Here is a 21,110-nt window from a genome sequence, read left to right on the forward strand (position 1 = left end):
CTGCACCACTCATCTTGGTGTTGCCAGCATACCCATGGGCACAGATCCATAGATTTTAAAGCCAGAGATCATAATGATTACTATGTTCAGTTTATCTTATTTTTTTGAATAATGTAGGTCAAGAAGTGTTAATTGCTGTTGTAGATGTCAGCGAACCCAATGGGAAGAATGATGATGTCTGACTTATTTCAGAAGGCTGAATGAATTCTTTATTATAATTATGATATGATACATTAATATACTATATAAAAGAGGATACTTAAAACTACATGCTGCTCTCTCTAACTATCATATCTAACACTCCCACAACTCGTGACCCTGTTCTCCAGAGTCCAGACACAGGTGGATCTGATTGGCCATCAGGCCCAAACAATCCACTGTGATCCAACCAGGCATTTGCTCTAGGTAAACAATCTCCAAACACATTCCACAAGAGAAAAACAAGGAGCAGAAATAGAAATTGTTTTCTCTTTCACTTCTCTCTGTGCACCTTTATAAAAATCCTGAGAGAGAGAGAAATGTGCTTGCCACAAATTGCCTCTAAAATTCACCCTTAATTCACCTTTCATTAATCTCATGAAGTATTACTGAACTAGAGCAGGTCTTCCATAATGACTTTTGATCCATATTTGAAATTATATGTATTCATCATATTCTAGCGTAACTTGTTCCAATAGTAATTATTTTCATTATTAAACATTTTGTGCAGTATTCCTTGTCTAAATTTTGATGAGTTGCCTTTTGAGCTTTACCTGTATTGTGGGTTTGGTTTTTTCAGTGAATTTTCTCCCATTTGCTACCTGAAAAGGGGGAAGCTGAGAGGAAAGGGCAGTTGACCCCGGGGAGAATGAATGACGGGCAATTAAGGTACAAAAGAACTGGACAACGACCCTTGCATTCCAGTGAAAGCTTCCAGGGAGGGAGGGCAGGAGTTGGGCACTGGCTTGCTGAGGGGGGAACCAGCTGGCTGGACTGAGATCAGGGCAGTGCAGGTGGTTCTGGACCCTTACTGCTGGGGAATTCTTGCCCCCCCCCCCCCCCCCATCATTCTTCCCCGTGGGTGAGCTCGCTGCTTGTAGGAGCTGCCAGTTGATGGGGACTTTTCATCACTCGCCATTGCTGGGAAGACCCATGCCTATGTGCGTGGGTGCTTCAGGGGAAATCGGACCTTCCCACACACAACTCCTCCCTCCTGTTATATGTAACAGGTATAATTTGCGCCATTTTTTTTGCATGATGTATATATAATATTAAATAATTGTTAGGATGTACCCTTGGCATTAAAAGCCTCCCTTCTCAGGCAAAAACTGAGTGTGTGTTGAAACCTGATTTACAAGCAAGGGGATGTAGCTCGCCAGGAGATGGGCCTTATCTGAAGCGATATGGAGACACCCAGGCGCTGATCACCATCAGAAACATCCCCCCCCCGGGCCGATACATGTGAATACTCTGTTCCCGTAAATTTCATCAAGAGTTTCCACGACACCAGACTTTGAATTTCTCTACCTTGTCGCCGAGAAGGAAATCTCATCAACTTATGGGACTTTGAATGAAACAAAGGACTGAATGCCGAAATTCTGGCCTCAGGCAAAATTTTCCCTATAAAAATCGCTTGTACCAGGATGGTGGTGTGGGGGCATAGAGTGAAACCTCTACTGAGGCTGATCTCTGTGTCTTGCACCCAGCGCCGATCCCAGGCTCGGCATTGTCCTTTTCCGTGTGGCTGGCTAAGTTAGATCTCTATTGCTAAAATAAATTATTTTTATTTTTTTTTAATTTGGCTGGATCATTTTTCATTTATAACACTCCCTTTCTCCGGAGCTGCTGATTTAACTGGAACCTCGGCTGCTGCCATCACTAGGATACCATATCGAGCACGTGAGAACCCGGGGAAAACCATACTCCCCCCTCCCACCTTCTCTCTCTCCGAGGCTGCCATTACCCTCTGGGGAGGCTCAGGGCTTGCACTGGCCACCCTCTGAAGCCACAGGGGAGTCGCTGTAGCCTCTCTGCCTTGACATGAGCCAACAGCCCCCCTGCTTGGTTGTGGTCATAACTACACTACTTGCTTAACAGATGGGAAAAGGCTATCATTGGGTTTTCTTTTTTTTTCTTGCTGTTGTTTGTTTTGTCTTGTTTATATATATATATATATATATATATATATGTAGTCTAGTAAAGAACTGTTATTCCTTTTCCCATATCTTTGCCTGAGAGCCCTGTAATTTTAAAGTCATTATAATTTGGAGGGAGAGTGCCATCTTTCCATTCTGGGGGGGGGGGGGTCCTGCCTTCATTGGCAGACATCTGTCTTTTAAACCAGGACAACGTGCTACTGAAATATGTCTTTACCCTCAGGTAACTTTTTCCCATGCAGGGACCTAACCATAGACAAAGCAGTTCTTAATGTTCTCTAACGTGTAGTTAATGGCTTACCTTGGAGGCAGATTTTCTAGACAATGAATCATTTCTCTGGCTCATTTTGAAAACTTTCAGCTACTTCTGGGTTCTCTCTCATTCAAATTTATTTTATTTTTAAAAATCCCAAGCTTCTGATAGGCTTGAGTCCTCAAGCTTTCAAAATGTTCTATGTGAAACAGTCTGCTGCATGTTGGGGAAGTAACAGAAACTTTAATGGCAAGTATTTTTAATCATATATACCAAATTAAATAGTGGTTATCCCAAATAGTGGGGTTTTCTTTTAAACTGTAGCCTTTACATTTTGGAAAAAATTACAAAAATGAGTTGAACATTTGAAATTATGCACATATTGTTGAAATTATATTATGCACATATAGAGGTTAATTGCATTCCTTACATTTCTAAGGACAATCAGTCAGAAGTTACCGGCCTATTTAACAACTGGAATGCTAATTGACAAAAAATTCACACCCCCATCATTTGGAATGTGTGATCAGTCATACATTTTTTCTCACTGAAAAACCATTTCTATATGAAAAGTCATTTAATAAAATGTTTTGACTGATAACTGAAAAAAGTTATCATTCCCACAGCAGCCCCAACCAAAGCATGTTAAACATATCTGCATTACTAATTACTAATACATGTAATCATTGAGTGTACATGTTAATATAAACATGGGTGGGGAAATTACAGCATGATAATAATGGGAATTGTGATTTTAGACTTCTACATCAATTCACTCAGTTTGCCTTCTAAAATGCTAATTTATTATCTGCCATAGTCATTAATGGTTAAGAAGGGTAGAACATTTCTGTGGATAATAAATTCAAAACTGTGATTATTATATGTCAACTAGATCCTACAATGTTCATTCTTTATGTAATCTTATAAACTGTAATTTTAAAGTCTTTTTGTCCATTAACATTTTATCAGATGAACATATACATTAACATCTCAGATGTCTCTATAGTATATACATAGAAAAACACTTAAAAATCCCCAAATCACATTGAAAAACTTCCTAAAAGTCAATGGCAAGGAAAACTTATTTTCTTCATGATTCAAGTATTTGACACAAAATACTTAAGTTCTTCTGAGGAGGTCAAGACATAAGAAAAAAAATCCTCAGAAATTTAAGCTCTAAATTACTGAAATTAACATGGACATCCTCTAATTCATTATCTATATTTGTTTGCCATTCTAAAACCCTTTTCACTGACAGTAAAACAGACTACTTTTCATGATATCTTAAACTTTAAGACATCTCCTGCCTCATGTCCAAAAGAAGTCCATGTCTCTACACAGGCACCTATTTTTAACTTCATCTGCTCCCTTTAATTTTTATCTGCTATATATTTAGAAAATTTTAACTTTATCTATTTAAAAAATGTTGCCATTGTAGGCTTTAAGCCAAGTGAAATACAAAAGAAGTTGTGAAGAAATTAATTCATCAAATATGTATTAAAAAAATTAAATTCAGCACAGCTAATGAAGTCTTGGATACTAGCAATAACTGTATTTGCTGTTATAGCTTTTCCTGGTAACAATTCTTACTTTCTCATTGACAATCCTAAAAAAAGGTCTATGCATATCACTATATTAAAGTGTTATATGATAAATGAATGAGAACAGCATCCTTTCCACTTATATTTCAAAACAGTGCATTAATACAAATGCTACTGTCCTTGGAAGAGGTACTCATGCCAGAGCCTTGAATTGAGCAGACAAACTTGCCTAGATGCAAAGACTTGAAAATGAAGCATCAGTGACCATCTAAAGAGAACTCACAGGTTGTGAGACGGTCCGAAGTTTCCTTCATTTGCCTCACGACCATCGCAAGGACCCTGAAGACCCCTGACAGGAGTTCTGGCCTGGCCGAGGTGGATGCGGACGCTTGCCAAGTGACTGTTAGCAGGTGCACTTGCTGTGCTTCTACAGAACGCTGCATTTGAACAGGTTGTGACAAGCGGTGGCTTGTCCCTGCATGTCAGCACCTGCTTCACAGACCAAGGGGTCTCTTCACAATGGCCCATCAATCTTGCCCACCTTCTGGCCAGATGCCACTCGCTTTGGCTAAAGACTATATAAACTGTAACTTTCTGAGATTACTTCGGTGCACCCCCTTGGATGACGGCGAATCTATGTGGCTGGACCATTGAGGATCTCATCTCGGATGGTGGTAGCTATATTCCCCTTCCCCTCTTTTCTCTCTATTCTTTATTTCCCTTTTCTGTCCCCTCTATCACATTTGCTGTTAGTACCTAAATAAAGGTGCATTTGTTGTTGTTAGATTGATGGTCCCCTGCTGTTTGCCTTTTTGCACTTTTGGGATTGGTTAACGAACCATCACAACACCCCGCACGAGCGGATTGTGACACAGGTCCAACACCCAGAAAAATGTGATTCTCTTGAAAGTTCTCACAGACTAAGCAACTGTCATAGAGCTTTTACTAGGTTATATTGGATTTTGCTCAAGAGAATGAAAAAGTAATTGAAAGACAGAAGAAAAAAACCCAATTGTTTTAAGCTTTTGTGAAAAAAAGTTTTGTACATATATACAAAAAGATCATTAAATATATCTGATATTTTATACATGCCAACTTTAAAAGAACTCAGAAAAGCTTTAGAAGTGTTTATATTGGACTAGATGCACAAATAGCAGGAGGTAGCTCATATTCAAAGGAGAACAAGAGAGAAAATAATGAATTACTGGAACAGTGTATTCCCCTTCAGTAAGAACAGTAGTCAAATAATGAAAATACTGAAATTTATGGTAATCCACAGACAGACTTAGACACAGTTGTGGTCTCTGCTACTGTATCACTTGTTTTATTTCTGTTTACCTTCGAAAACAGAATACTGTAACTAATATAATAATTAAGGGGAAGATGTACAAGTTCAAGAAAATAATGGCTTCCAAAATTCACACCTTTCCCAGCTGAAATGTTTAATTAGTCTGAGGACTTCTTTTCTGTCCCTAATCAGATAGGAAAGCTGTGAGAAATGGATAGGGGCATTAACTATTTTGTTTTCTGATGTTGATGTGAGGGTATTTCCGATGCTATGAGCATCCATTAAATTTCATAAAATAAACATCACATTTATCTTCAGTACACTGCATGTGCACAGGGTATGCTTACTGACTGACAAATATAAATATTTCTTATGATCAGAAAACAACATATGGGGCCAACATATGGAGCAGAAGCATACATAACATCCATGACTTGGTAAAAATTCAAAATGTTTGGTGTTTATACCAGATTACTCCTTTCTCCCTAAGTTCTCAAAAGACAATTTAGTGTCCATTTTTATTTCCTTATTGAATGTTTCAAATGGCAGGTCAAATTATCAATTCCACTCTTTCTCTTCAATACAATCCCTTTATATGAATCAAAAGGTAGTCTGTATACCTCACCTTTCTCATGCATTTGAGATTCTAAACCCCTAAGCTGCCCTATAGTTGATCTGCCAGTTGTGGTACAGACTCAAAAATCTCCCCAAAACCTTGACAAGCTTACATACGATTTCTACAACAGGCACACTCCACTGAGATAAAAAGCATATAGCAAGACCTGTATGCTTCCACAAGAGTTAGTTCCATCAGGAAATCAGGATTGAGAAACAAAGCAAGAAGTTTAGATAATTTTTTTTTAATTCAGAAAAAAATATGACAAGACAGAATTTGCAAGAAATTAATTGGCACTTTTAGAACAAATTTTCTATTTAATTAGACACTGTGCTGGTTTTGCCTGAGGTATGGTAATTTTCTTCCCAGTGGCTGATATGGGGCTGTGTTTTGGATTTGTGCTGATGTGCTGGTTTAGCACAACCTGGTTTTTGGTAGTGGGGGGGGGAGCCATAGAACTGGCTTCTGTGAGAAGCTGCTAGAAGCTTCCACCATACCCAACAGAGCCAATCTCTGATGGCTCTGAAGATGAACATGCTGCTGGCATATTAGAGAGGTTGGTAATGCCTCTGTGATGATGTATTTAAGAAGAAAATTTGAAAGAGCGCAGGCACAGCTTTATCTGAAGGGTGGCGATGCGCCGCCACTGGGGGCGATCCTGGCAGTGGAGGCTTCTCCTTTTCAGTGCCCCGCATGAAGAGAGGCATTGAATGGCGCCGGCACCACAGTGGCAGTCACCACCCGTGTGGTGGCAGCCAGGCCGCGTGGCCAGCAGTAGAAACATGGCGAGCAATTCCCCGACGCAGAATCTAGACAAAATCAAATTCTCAGTGCTGCGAGATCCTGCAGAAATCTTTGAACTGGTGCAATTTGTCGGCTATGATACTTACAAGCAGCAGTTTTTTCCTCCTAGTCAGAGAAAGAGGAGGAAGTGAAGACGTGGAAAAAGACAACATGATGGCACCAAGGTCAGTGGAAAGAAAGAGGGGGAGGAGGTGCTCCAATCATTGGAGTTGAGATTTCTCTGCAAGCAATGTTGAGGACTATAATAAAACAGTCTCCCTGTAATCCATTAAGTCCATGGGGGGATGCAGAGATCTGCTCGCAGTCTGTGAGAAAAGGTGACCACGCTGGAGCTGGTGGATGCTAAAAAAGCTGTAATCCAGTGGGAAACCCAAACAGAGAGAGAGGGCTGTTGCTTACAGAGACAGAGATAGAGAAAGAGGACCCTTGCTTCCACACTAGAGCAGCTTATCCTTAAAAGACTGCACCCCATGGACTAGTGACCCCCGTAATGGCAGTTTTGGGAAGACTGTTTTGCCTGTGGAAGGGACTCATGTTACAACAGCTTGGGTGGGACAGCTACTGGTGAAATTAGAACCACACTAGAGAAGTTCATGGACAACTGTGTCCCATGGGAAAGACCCCACAGCATGGCAGAAGAGAGAGACTCTTCTCTCTAAATGAACTGAAGAAAGATCTGGAGTGACGAACTTACCAAACACCCCCACACCATCTCCCTGTGCTGTCGGTGGGAAGGAGGGAGGGGTGGGGGGCGGGGGGGAAGGTATTTTAAAGGCTAATTTTACTCCTCATTAGTCTCCTTTGACTCTGTTAATAATAAATTTACTTTATGTCTTTAAGTTTGAGACTGTTTTGCCCTCAGACTGTTTTGTCCTGGTCCTTATCTCAACTCATGAGCCCTTCATTACGATTCTTGTGGGTGCTTGGCATTTTAACCAGTGTCAAACCCCGACAGCTGAACACAGGGTTGATAACATAGAGATGTTTTTGTTATTGCTGAACAGGGCCTACACAGAGCCAAGGCATTTTCTGCTTTTCATACTGCCAAGCTGTCAAGGAGGCTGGGGGTGCATGGGAAGTTGGGAGGAGACACAGCCAGGACAGGTGAGGCAAACTGACCAAAGGGATATTCCAAACCACATGACATCATGCTCAGTATATAAAGTGGGGGGAAGAAGGAGGAAGGGGGGAGGGAGACATTTGGAGTGATGGCATTTGTCTTCCCAAGTTACTGTTATGCATGATAGGGCCCTGCTCTCCTAGAGATGGCTGAACACCTCCCTGTCCATGGGAAACAGTGAATTAATTCCTTGTTTTGCTTTGTTTGTGTGTGAGGCTTTTCCTTTCCCTATTAGACTGTCTTTATTTCAGCCCATGAGTTCTCCAGCTTTTACCCTTCTGATTCTCTCCCTGATCCTGCTGGTGGGGGAGTGAGTGAGTGACTGCATGGGGCTTGGTTGCTGGCTGGGGTTAAACCACAACAGACACATAGAAATCTACTACTTTAGAAAAGTGCTAACACCATGCCACTAAGATTTGAACTGTAATGATAGCAGTGGCAAGTCATGTTTGACCTACTTTATACATTTTTACAGAAGAAAAGAAAAAGGACAGAAATTCACTTCAGGGATTCAGAGGCATCTCCAATATCAAATTTTGAATACCTCAGAAACAAAATATCATTGTGTTCCTTTGACCAATTTTTTAATAATGAGAATAGTTTTCCATACGAGTGTATTGGGTTTATGTGGCAAGGTTTTGTTAGACCTGGCAGTGCAGGGATGGCTTCTGAGAGAAGACGCTAGAAGCTGTTCTCATGTCAGAGATAGTTCCAGCCAGCTCCAAGACAGACCCGCCACTGGCCAAATCTGGTCCAGTGATGTTGCTAGAGCCCCTGTGCAAACATATTTAAGAAGGGATAAAAAAAACTTCACAATGGCAGCTAGAAGTGAGAATATGTGAGAAATAAAATTATGCAGCCACTAAGATCGGTAAAGGAAGAGGGGAGCTGTTGCTGTAACGGGCCCCCGGCTGGGTAATAATTAGTATTGACTCCATGATTTACAGAGGGCTGATTAATCTTTTTTTATTATATATATATATTAATTAAGAAACTTATTGCTTTTATAGACAGTTACAATACACCGGGACTTAATTGGTCCTCCAATCATAACACCATCACCCTTGGCTAATTAAGAAACCACCCTTTGGTAAACAAATCTCCATAACACATTCTACATGTTCACAATAACAGGTGCAGCAAGCTAAAATGGTAATTGTTTCTCATTCTTTTCCCTGATCTTCTCACAGCCTTCCCCAGAAAGGCCTGGGAAAGTTATGTGTTGCTCTCTGTGGCCAGAGAGCTGCTGCCACAGGGAGCAAGTGCTCCAGGCATCTGAACAGAGATTTCCCTGCAGCCCATGAAGGTTAACAGTGGAGCAGATATTCACCTGCAACCCATGGAGGACCCCACAATGGACAAGGTGGATGTGCCCTAAAGGAAGCTCCTGGCAGGAATGGTGGCCTTTGGAGAGGAGCCCATGCTGAAGCAGGCTTGTTGGCAGGACCTGTGACCCTGTGGGGGACCCATGCTAGAGCAGTCCATTCCTTAGGGACTTCACTCCATGGAAAAAAAAAAAAACACTCTGGAGCAGTTTGTGAAGAACTGCAGCCAGTGGGAATGCTCACATTAGAGAAGTTCACAAAGGACTGTCTCCTGTGGGTGGGGCCCCATGCTAGAGCAGGACAAGAATATGATGAGAAAGAAAATGCAGAAACAAAGTGTTATGAACTTTCTTCATATGTTATGGCAACCCCCATTCCCTGTCCCCTTGTGCTGCTCTGAGGGAGGAAGTAGAAAAGTTGGGTATGAAGATGAGCCTGGGGAGAAGGGAGGGGTGGGTGGAAAGTGTTTTTAGATTTGTTCTTATTTCTCATTATCCTGCTCTGTTTAATTGGCAATAAATGAAAATAATTTCACCAAGTCAAATCTGATTTGCCTTTGAAAGTGTGGTGGGTTGACCTTGGCTGGCCTCCAGGTGCCCACCAAGCTGTTCTAATACTCCTCCTCAGCCAGACAGGGGGAAAAATATGACAAAAAGCTTATGAGTTGAAATAAAGACAGGGAGATCACTCACCAGTTATGGTCAGAGGCAAAACACTGTTGAGGAGTGGGATCGAGAGTGGCTTGGTGGGCACCTGGTGGCTAGGCCAACCCACCACAAAGCTGATTCAGAAACAATTTGTTAGTAATGAATACACTAAATATAGCATGCTGATATAAGTATGTGATCTACTGAATAAATACATTAAGAGGCAAAACTAGAAACAAAATACTAGATGCTACAGGGCTTTTTAAATTTAATTTTAAAATGCAATTTAAAATTTTTAACACAACAAAAGATAATGGCTGAAAGCTAGAGAGAAATGAGCAATATAAGCATATGAGGCCAGAATGTAAATGGTGCAAGTGTGTCTGACCTTAGTCTCATGGGGATTTTCTGGAAATCCAGTGGGGGCTGTATGGGGCTCCCAGGGGCAGAGTAGGACATATGTAATTCTATCTACTGTGCAACACTAAAACTTCTCTCTTTTCCTGGGAAGGGAAAAGACATGATGCTTCACAGATATGGAGCAGAACGAATCAGGAGGCAGAGTCTTGGGGGACAGAAGTTATTGAGAGTACAAGACCCCCCAAATCCTCTAAACTTCCACCCCACTAGTTAATTCATAATTGACCAACATTTTTAACAGTGATAATACTTGAACATTTGACTGACTGATTAAACAGATTATTCACCTTCTTGTGTTTGGAAACCTAGACTGAATGCCTTTTTCACCAAACAAGTCACTGTGTTCAGAAGAAGATTTGAATAAAAATGTCAGGCCTGTATGATTAAAAGGTCAGACTAGGTGATTTAATTTTCCAATATAACATAAAGATCCATATATCTCTGATTTTTAAATCTGAAGCAGTTTGTTCATTTTAGGATGAATTCAGCTATAAAAACTGTTCTGCCAATTACCAGAGGGGTGAGGAAAAAAGGAAAAAACTTCCTTTACCTAGAAAGAGGTTGGCTGTTTGAATAAATAAAATCTTATTTCAAACTGCTTTCCAAATCACAACTACTCCAGCTTAAAATAAGGCTATGGAAGCTTACACAATTTTATATTTTTTTCTCTTAAAAGAACTATACTTCCTCCAAAACTATACTATCAGGATTTGACATTACTATTGGCCCTCCTTATTTGTGGCTTTTATTCTTTTTCTCCCACTCCATTATGAAATGGTTTATTTTAGAAAGGTGCCATGCTTTCTTTTCTGTCAGGAGAATGTTTAGCACACTGTATTTAGAACCAGGAGTATTCATTAATGAATTCAGAAGTATTAACTAATTAATTAATTAATATTGGCTTTGTTTTTATTTCCATGTACCTTTTGATGCGCACAAGCATGACTGAAATAGGATACATTTCTGAGTCAATAGTTCCTATGGATAGTGATGACTGATGAATAACAGTGATTGCAGATCAACCCTAATGCTTGCGAGAAAAAACAACTAATAGATGGGAGTTCCTTCCAGGCTGACAAGCATAATACATTTTTTAATTTAATAACTAAATACACATTTTGAAAGTTTTGACATTAGGAAACATTGATATTACAATGCAAATTTTATCAGAACAATCCTTAAAATATTTACATATAGTAAAAAGTGCAGGGTGATTCAAATTCTATTATTCATAGAGGAGATAATTTTCTAATTTGTCTTTGCTGTAGCTGCTAGTCCTCTGACATTAACCATCAGTAACCCACCCAGACTCATCATTCAAGTAGGATACATGTGATATCATTTCAAACTGCTACAATGTATTAATAGAATTATCAGGAAAAGCTAAAATCTTATCAATGTTACAACTAATTTGCTAGTTACAAAAATGTAATTTTTTTATTAGTGACAGTGAATAAAACAAAATGAAGTTATTATAAGCAGTGAAACAGAACTAAATCTTGATATTGCAAAAGTGTCAGAGGTTATAAAAAGCCCATGCCTGGTTCATTTGTCTTCATGTGAAAATTATCCAAGATTAATTCAAAATATTTGAATACACTTGATGAGTATTACATTAAGAAGCAGGTCTGGCTACATATTATTGTGATCTCTTAAATTGTCTATACAAGTATGAAAAAGAATATTATGATGGTGCAGGTAGAATTAGGATTAAAAGTGAAATGTACCAAGTAAAAAAACAAGAAAAAAATGAACTGGTGTGTTGCTCTAGTTTACCTGGCTTATTTAAATCTTCGAGTAAATTTAAAGCAGCGTGTGTTTGATATCACAGTTTACGCTGAACTGTTTAGGTTTCAATTGACTATTGCTTGTATGAGTTTAACCCTATATATCAAGAGCCTTAAATTATTAAAGATGTCAAGAACTAATTAGAGTTCTCAAGACTGGGGGCAACACTTGCTGCAGTGATCCTGCCCTGGTGGAATTCACAATCTTGAGGGATATGGGCCAGGTGAGGAGTAGAGTCAGGACTTTGAATTTTAAGAGAGCAAAATTTCAGTTGTTTAAGGAATTAGTGGATGGGACTCCCTGGGAAACTGTCCTCAGGGATAAAGGAGCTGAACAGAGTCGGCAGTTCTTCAAGGACATTATTCTTAGAGCACAAGAGCTCTTGATTCCTACATGCAGGAGATCAGGCAAGGAAGGCAGGAAACCAGACTGGCCTAGTAAGGACCTCCTGGTCAAACCTAAAGTATGAGAAGGAAATGCACAGGCTGTGGAAACAGGGACATGGGAACATGGAAACAATATAGGGATGCTGCCCGAATGTGTAGGGATGGGATCAGGAAAGCTAAGGCACAGCTGGTACTGAATTTGGCAAGGGATGAGAAGAATGAGAAGGGCTTCTACAGGTACATTGGCCAGAAAAGAAAGATTAAAGAAAATGCATTCTCTTCTCCAGCCTGATAAATAGCACAGGAGAACTGGTGACAACTGACATGGAAAAGGCTTAGGTACTCAACATTTCTTTTTGCCTCAGATTTCAATGAAAATCTCTCTTCCCACATATCTAAAGCCCCGAACCTCAAGACAGTAACTGGAGAAAAGAAGTCCCTCCTATCATAGGAGAAGATCAGTTTGTGACCACCAGAGGAACCTGAGTGCACACAAGTCCATGGGACCCAACAAGATGCATGCCAGGGTCCTGAGGGAATTGGCTGATACAGTTGCCAAGTAATTCTGCATTATATTTGTCATGGCAGTCAGGAAACAACCCTGGTGACAGGAAAAAGGGAAATATTGTACCCATTTTTAAAAAAGGTAAAAAGGGGGACCCTGGAAACAACCGACCAGTCAGCCTCACCTCCAGCCTGGTAAAATCATGAAATGCATTGTCCTGAAAAGTACTGAGTCCAGTATTATTTAGCTTATTCATCAATAACTTGGATGAAGGGATAGAGTGCCTTCACTGCAGGTTTGCTGACCATACAAAACTGTGAGGAGTGGCAGATACTCCAGAGTGCTATGCTGCCATTCAGAAGGATCTCAACAGACTGGAGAGATGGGCAGAAAATAACTGTCTGAAATTCAACAAAGGCAAGTGCACAGTCTTGCACCTGGTAAGGAATAACCCCAGGCACCAGTACAGGCTGGGGGTGACCTGCTGGAAAGCAGCTCTGCGGAGAAGGACCTTGGGGATCCTGGTGGACATCAAGCTGCCCATGAGCCAGCAGTGCCCTTGTGGCCAAGAAGGCAAATGGCATCCTGGGGTGCATTAGGAAGAGCATTGCCAGCAGGTGGAGGGAGGTGATCCTGCCCCTCTACTCAGCCCTGATGAGGCCTCACCTGGAGTGCTGTGTCCAGTTCTGGGCTCCTCAGTACAAGAGAGACATGGAGATCCTTGACCAAGTCCAGTGGAGGGCTATAAAGATTATTTAAGGACTGGAGCAACTTACTTATGAGTAAATGCTCAGGAAGCTGGGCCTGTTCAGCTTGGAGAAGAGATGACTGAGCTGATCTTACCAATGTATATAAGTATCTAAAAGGAGGGTGCCAAGAGGATGGGGCCAGGCTCTGCTTGGTGGTGCTAAACAATAAGACGAGAATCAACAGGCAGAAACTGGAACACAGAAAGTTCCAACTGAACATTAGGAAGAACTTTACTGTGCAGGCTGTGCAGGTGACTGAGCATTGGAACAGGTTGCCCAGAGAGATTGTGGAGTCTCCTTCCCTGGAGATATTCAAGAACTGTCTGGATACAATCCTAAATAATGTATTCTAGGGCCCTTGCTTGAGCAGATAGGTTGGACAAGTCAACCTCCAGTGGTCCCTTCCAACTTATCCATTCCATGATTCTGCATATGTCAAAACATGGAAAACAAGGAGGTGATTAGAGACACAGCCAACATGACTTCACCAAAGGCAAATTATGTCCGACTAATCTAGTGGTCTTCTACAATAGAGTGACTGCATCAGTGGAAAAGGGAAGAGTTATGGATGTCATCTACCTGGACTTCTGTAAGGGCTTTGAAATGGTCCCCCAAAACATTCTGGCCACTAAATTGGAGAGATATGGGTTTGATCAATGGACTGTTAGATAGATAAGAGACTGTCTGGATGGCCACATCTGAAGAATTACAGTCAATGGCTCCATGTCCAAATGGAGATCAGTGACTAGTGGTGTCCCTCTGAGGTTCATACTGGGATCAATACTGTTTAATATCTTCATCAATGTAACACACAGTGGGATTGAGTGAACCCTCAGCAAGATTCCAGATTACACCAAACTGAGTGATTCAGTTGCTTTGCTATGTAGCATCCAGAGGGATCTTGACAGGCTTGAGGAGTGGGCCCATGCAAATCTCATTAAGTTCCCCAAGGACAAGTGCAAAGTATTGCACCTGTGTCAGAGCAATCCCCAGTATCAATACAGACTAGGGAATTAACAGATTGAGGGCAGGTCTGCGGAGAAGGACTTGGGGATGCACTGGTGGACGAAGAACTGGCCATGAGCTGGCAATGTGCATTTGCAGCACCGAAAGACAATCACATCCTGGGTTGAATGAAAAGAAGCATGGCCAGAAGGTCAAATGGGGTAATTCTCCTTCCCTATTTCGCTCCTGTGAGACCCCACTTAGAGTACTGCATTCAGCTCTGAGGTGCCCAGCACAAGAAAAACTTGTTAGAGTGGTTCCAGAGGAAGGACACAAAGATGATTTGAGGGCTGGAACACCTCTCCTATGAGGAAAGACTGAGAGAGTTGGGGATTTTCAGCCTGGAGAAGAGAAGGCTCTAGGTAGTCTTTCAATACTTAGAGAGCTTATAAGAAAGACAGGGACAAAATTTCTAGTAGGGCCTGTAGCAGTAGGACAAGGGGTAAACACTGAAAGAGGGTAGGTTTTAATTAGACATAAGAAAGTGTTTACAATGAGGGTGGTGAGACACTGAAACAGATTGCACAGAGAAGTTGTGGATGCTCCATACCTGGGAGTGTTCAAGGTCAGAATGATCAGGTCTTTGAGCACCCAGATCTAGTGTAAGATGTCCCTGCCCATACTGTGATTGGTTTTGGGCCCCTTATGACAAGAAAGACATTGAGGAAGGACAAGGAGGACGAGGAAGCTGGTGAAGGGTCTGGAGAGTAAGTCATATGAGGAGTGGAGCTGAAGGAGCTGGGGTTGTTTAGCCTAGAGAAGAGGAGGCTCAGGGGAGACCTTATCACTCTCTACAACTACCTGAAAGGAGGTTGTAGCAAGATTTTCAGTCTCATCCACATTCTTATGCATACAAGCATCCCCAGTGAACTGCACCGGTTTTGGCTGGGATAGAGTTAATTTTCTTCACAGTAGCTGGTATGGGGCTGTGTTTTGGATTTGTGCTGAAAACAGTGTTGATAACACAGGGATGTTTTAGTCATTGCTGAGCAGCACTTACACAGAGTCAAGGCCTTTTCTGCTTCTCACACTGCCCCACCAGTGAGTAGGCTGGGGGTAGACAAATAGCTGGGAGGGAACACAGCTGGGACAGCTAACCCTAACTGACCAAAGGGATATTCCATACCATATGATGTCACGCTCAGCAATAAAACTAGGGAAGACATTGGCAGGGGGGCCATTGCTTGGGGACTGACTAAGCAGCTGGACTGGCTCAGTCAGTTGGTGAGCAATTGCTTTCATTTGCATCACTTGTCTTTCTTGGATTTTATTTGCATTCTCTGGTATTTTTTCTTTTCCTTATTTTTTTTTTTATTCCTATCAGTATTATCACTATTGTTTCCATTTTAAAATTAATAAACTGTTTTTATGTCAACCTACGAGTTTTCTCCTTTTTATTCTTTTGATTCTCTTCCCCATCCTGCTGGGTGAGAGTGAGTGTCTGTATGGTGCTTAGTTGCCAGCTGGGATTAAACCATGACAGCACTATATTATTTACATGTACAGAGTTAAACTAAATGTAAATATTTGCAAGACAAAGTCATGTATTACTGATTCTGCCAACATAATATGCTTTTTGCTACAGAAACATGTCAGCATGCCAGAACATCATAGTGATTAAGAAATATCCCCAAAGATTTAACATAGTTCTGAAGTACTTACTGTAGCTGGGGAGGCCCGTGTTGTATGAGTCACTGAATGACCAGAATTTTCCATTGAACTGCCAATCAGATAGGTCCCTCCTGAGTTGCTAATGAGCTGTCCTCCTGCAACACCCATCTGAATCCCTCCGGTGCCCACCATACTATGAGAGGAGACCACTGTAGTTGCCTGTGCAGAACTTCCTTCGAAGTAATTTCCCCCAGTGTTTTGGCTATACATCTGGGTTTCCATGTAAGGATAAGTTGTTCGACTTCAGGAAAAGAAAATAAAAGAAGTAGTAGTTATTTATTTGAATTGTTTAAGTGAGGGAAACATCATTGTAGAGAAGAGTGTACAGTTGCTACAACCAAACTTAACAAGATTGGCAAAAAAACCCCGCATTTATACAAAATAACATTTCATATGTCAAAGTACTGAGTAATTAACTTGGACTCACTGTTAAAATAAGTATTCATTAAACTTAACAGAAAATGGTTTTAGCCCCATCTGAAGATGGGTGGAGAAAAGTATGACAAAAATTAAAGATATGAGAGGAAGATCTCATTCAAGTATTAATATATTATACAGTAATTTAAAAAACTGTTTTAACTTTTAAAATCCTCCAGTCAAAGCTGGATTTTTATTTATATGACATTTATTTTGTATACTGTTTTCAGCTGGAATAGAAGTCATTTTCTTCCTAGAAGTTGTTACAGTGCTGTGTTTTGGATTTAGGATGAGAATAATGTTGATAACGCACTGATGTTTTAGTTGTTGCTATGTGGTGCTTATACTAAGTCAAGGATTTCTCAGCTTCTCATGTCCAGCCAGCAAGAGGGCTGGGGGTGCACAAGAAGCTAGGAGGGGGCACAGCCAGGACATCTGACCCAAACTGACAAAAAGGATATTCCATGTGTGAGCTCACAGCCCAGGAAGCCAACCACATCCTGGGCTGCATCAAAAGAATTGGCAGCAGGTTGAAGGAGGTGATTCTCCCCCTCTACTCATCTCTTGTGAGACCCTGTCTGGAGTACTGAGTACAATTCTGGTGCCCCCAACATAAGAAGGACATGGAACTGTTGGAGCAAGTCCAGAAGGAAGGTCATGAAGTTGATAGGAGGACTGGAACACCTCCCCTACAAATACAGGCTGAGAAAGTTGAGGCTATTCAACCTGGAGAAGAGAAGGTTGTGTGAAGGCCTCATAGTAACCTTCCAGTACCTGAAGGGACTTACAGGGAAGCTGGAGAGGGACTCTTCATCAGGAACTGTAGTGATAGGACAAGAAGTAATGGGTACAAATTGAAAGAGAAATTTAGGTTAGACATAAGAAAGAAATTCTTTACTGTAAGGGTGGTGAGGCACTGGAATAGGTTGTCCAGGGAGGTTGTAGATGCCCCAAACCTGGCAGTGTCCAAGGCCAGGTTGGATAAGGCCTTGAGCAACCTGATCTAGTGGGTGGTGTCCCTGCCCATGGCAGGGGACTTAGGACTAGATGATCTTTAAGACCCCTCTTCCCAGCCCTTAACATTCTATGATGTCATGCTCAGCATATAAACTGGGAGAAGTTCGCCAGGGGGCTGGAATCACAGCTCAGGGATGGGCTGGGCATCAGTCAGCAAGTGGTGAGCCATTGCATTTTGCATAATTTGTTTTGTATATTCTATTTTTTTATCTTCCTTTTTTATCTTAGTAAACTTTCTTTCTCTCAACCCACGAGGTTTACTATTCATAAAATCACTGAATCATAGAATCATCAAGGTTGAAAAAGACCTTTAGGATCATCAAATCCAACCGTCAACCTCAACAATTATCACGTCCAACTGTCAAACCATTTTTCCCAATTCCCTCCCCCATCCCACTGCAGGGAGGGAGGAGTGAATGAACAGCTGTGTGGTGCTTAGTTCCTGCCTGGGGTTAAACCACAACAACTGTGTCCATTACAAAACTGTGAGAAATGACTGCTCACTCTAAAAATTTTAAAAGGTGTTGTAGTGTGTTTTTATATCTTTGTAACAGTTCTGTAATGGTTTGCCCCTTCACCCCTCATTTTCTCCCAGTGGTTCCACCCTGAGCTTTCCTGCCTCTCCTCCAATGTCACCCCTCCGTGGTGCCTTGTCCATCACGCAGCTCCTAATCTCACCCTCCCAAAATCTTCCACCTTGGGCATCGAGTGAGTGGACGAAGGCCAGGGGTCCCTCCCTTAACCTTCCCCTACTAGTTTGTGTTTCTGTCTGTCCTCCTGCCTTCCACTCCCCGGAACTCCCCCCACTGGGTGGTGAGCATCCTTCCACCTTGTCTCCGCCCCAGTACTTAAGGTGATTGCGAAAGCCTCCTGGCCACTTGCGGCCGCCGGGACATGGAGTTCAGAGCTCCCCGGAGTTTGCATTAAACCTGAGACTTTTCCCCCAGCCGTGAGTCGACTCCCTCATTACCTTCTCGGATGCTGCCTCTCCTCCATACAAGGCAGATAGCGAAGCGCTCTGTCTTAACCGCTCCCTCAATCTGCCACGAGAGACAGGGGAGTGTCCCCCACTGCTGACCGTGCCTCTGCCCAGCAGGTGAAGCCAGGGGGCTTCAGAGAGAGCACAGAGGCAGTTTGGCGCCCATGTGGGGGCTGAGAACATCGCCAGACCCCACAGAGGAGACAGCAGGACATCCTGTTGGATTTATTCTGCAGCGGCGTTTGGACTCCATCTCATGACTGTCAAACTACCCCAGGAGTAGCAAACCCCTTTTTGGTGGGTAACGCTCCTAGGGAAGGAACTGGTAGCCACAGAGCACCGCGTGGTCAGTTCCACGAGGAGGATACTACTCAGGATTTTTCCTTTCCTGCTGCCAGCCTCAGAGTGGTGAGTATCTTTTCTCCCTCCTTTTTTCTCCCTCTCGGTGTCGTGGGGAGTTTTCTTGGCCTGCTTTTCTCTGGTACTCTTTTTTCCTGCCTGTTTCTGGGAAGAGAGTGAACCTTTTCCCTTTCTGGAGGATTTTCGCTACTACAGTAGCTGGTATTTTGCTGCGCAGCACATTTTAGCAGGCGGCCAGCAGCAGGAATTTCTCTTTTCCTTTTGCTCTTTCCCTGAGAAGTGTCTTTTTAAGAGACAGATTTAACATCAGCCACAATGGGTGCTCGGCTTTCTGTTTCGCATAAGGGAGTCTATTACCAAGTTGTGGGTGTCCTTTTTAGGAATGGGATTCAGTTTAAAAAAACTGAAGTTAAAAAGTTTGTTCAGTGGTTGTTCCTGCATTTTTCTAATGTTTCGGCCGACCAAATTCATAATTTGGAGTTTTGGGATCTAGTGCATAGTGAGCTGTTGTGGCTAGGGGATTCCTCCCTTTCTAGGTTCGCTTTCCTAGCCATGAACATTAAAAATACTTTCAGAGCCTCTTCTGAAATGCAGGAACAGCCACACAGGAGCAAACTTGACCCGAGTTCTCCCCATCCTAACCCTTTTACCTCCCCCATCTGCCCCAAACCAGGAATTCTAAAGGGAACAGCCTGGCAAGAGCCGCAGGGGTGTCTTTGTCCCCCTGGTTCCCCACAGAATCCCCGAGACCCCCGCCTGAGCAGTCCTGGCCAGACTGCTCGGGACCTTTCCTGTCCCCTTACTTCTCCGCGTTGTACAGCCCCATCCCAAAAGTCCATTGTTAGTTTTAGTATCTCAGAAGAAGTTTCCCCTGAGGCACAAGATGGCGGACGCCACGTGGCAGGCCCTGCCATGTGCTCTCCTTCTCCCCATGAGGCACAAGATGGTGGACGCCACGTGGTGGGCCCTGCCACATGGCCGTCGTCTTCCCATGATCGTTTGCCCGCTCCTCCCCTAAACCCGTTCCACCTATCAACCACCCTCTTCCTGTCTCCTGACTCCTCCCTTCTTTCTGGTGTTCCACCTTCCCTTCCAGCTCCTCCCATCTCCCCCCAAACCACACCCCCAGTCTCCCCAGCTCCACCCACTCTGGGATGTGTCAGTCATGTCTCTCCTCCCCATGTCCTAACCACACCCCCTCTGACGTCATCCTTTTTTCCCACGGTTCCCATGACCCCTCCCCCAGTTCCCACACTCGGGCTTCCAGGGCAGGGGAGGGGCCTGTGAACCGGAACCCCGATTCTATCCCCGCTCTCGCCACTGCTCCGGTCACCTATATCCCTGGGAAGAGGGGGGAGGCACCCAGGCCCCAATGGTCCCCACTTGATTACCAGATCAAAAAAGAGCTCTGCAAAGCTCAAAAAAGTTTTGGTAGGGACAGCGAATATTTCAAGGGACTGTTGAAGGCCACTCTATCGGGAAATGTTTTAACTCCTGCGGGTCTCCGTACACTTTTCTCGTGCTTGCTATCCTCAACGGAGTTTTTAGTATGGGAAGCACAGTCCGCTTTAACAACACTATGGGCACAGGACATATCGGTGGATGAGGACAAGTTGCTGACCACTGATCACCTTGGTGGGGACGGGGAATGGGAGGAGGGGAAAAACAAGACACAGAAATACCAGGGAAGGCTCTCTGGGAGAGTGTGAAGGCGGCGGAAAAAGCATTTTTTGGGATGCGACCAGATGTCCCCATTGATAATTATCTGTTTATAACTCAGTTTCCCTCTGAGTCTTTTCTTAAGTTCCTTGAGCGACTTAGCAGGGTGGTAGACCTTCAAGTACAAGATCCAGAAGTGCAGCAGGGAATCCTTATAGAGATCGCTCGGCAAAATGCCAACGAAAAGTGTAAAGCTGCAATCCTTAGCCTGCCACTCGACCCACCACCGACCCTGCAGTCCATGTTAGAAGTGTGCGCGAGGAAAGTCGCAATCACGTCCGCGGATCAACACCACAAACAGAGGGAACTGAGGGGGGTGGCAGCTGTCGACTTCCCTGACCTGCCATCCAGCAGCCAGCCAGCAC

At 42.9% G+C, this 21,110-nt stretch overlaps 1 protein-coding gene and 1 long non-coding RNA gene across 4 annotated transcripts in view; one reads left to right on the forward strand and one right to left on the reverse strand.

The window, feature by feature from the left end:
• The window catches only part of LOC137464279 (transcription factor RFX3-like), a 178,500-nt gene that overhangs the window by 79,402 nt on the left and 77,988 nt on the right, over positions 1-21,110 (reverse strand). For all 3 annotated transcript variants that reach the window (XM_068175567.1, XM_068175566.1, XM_068175568.1), the window contains exon 4: positions 16,245-16,494. In XM_068175567.1, the coding sequence (XP_068031668.1) occupies positions 16,245-16,494 (250 nt within the window). The remainder of the gene's footprint in view (positions 1-16,244; positions 16,495-21,110) is intronic.
• Positions 1-21,110, forward strand: part of LOC137464284 (uncharacterized) — an 82,913-nt gene that overhangs the window by 17,148 nt on the left and 44,655 nt on the right. The gene's annotated exons all lie outside the window — the stretch shown is intronic.

This window comes from Anomalospiza imberbis, chromosome W, assembly GCF_031753505.1.
Source record: "Anomalospiza imberbis isolate Cuckoo-Finch-1a 21T00152 chromosome W, ASM3175350v1, whole genome shotgun sequence".
NCBI classification, from domain to species: Eukaryota; Metazoa; Chordata; class Aves; order Passeriformes; family Viduidae; genus Anomalospiza; species Anomalospiza imberbis.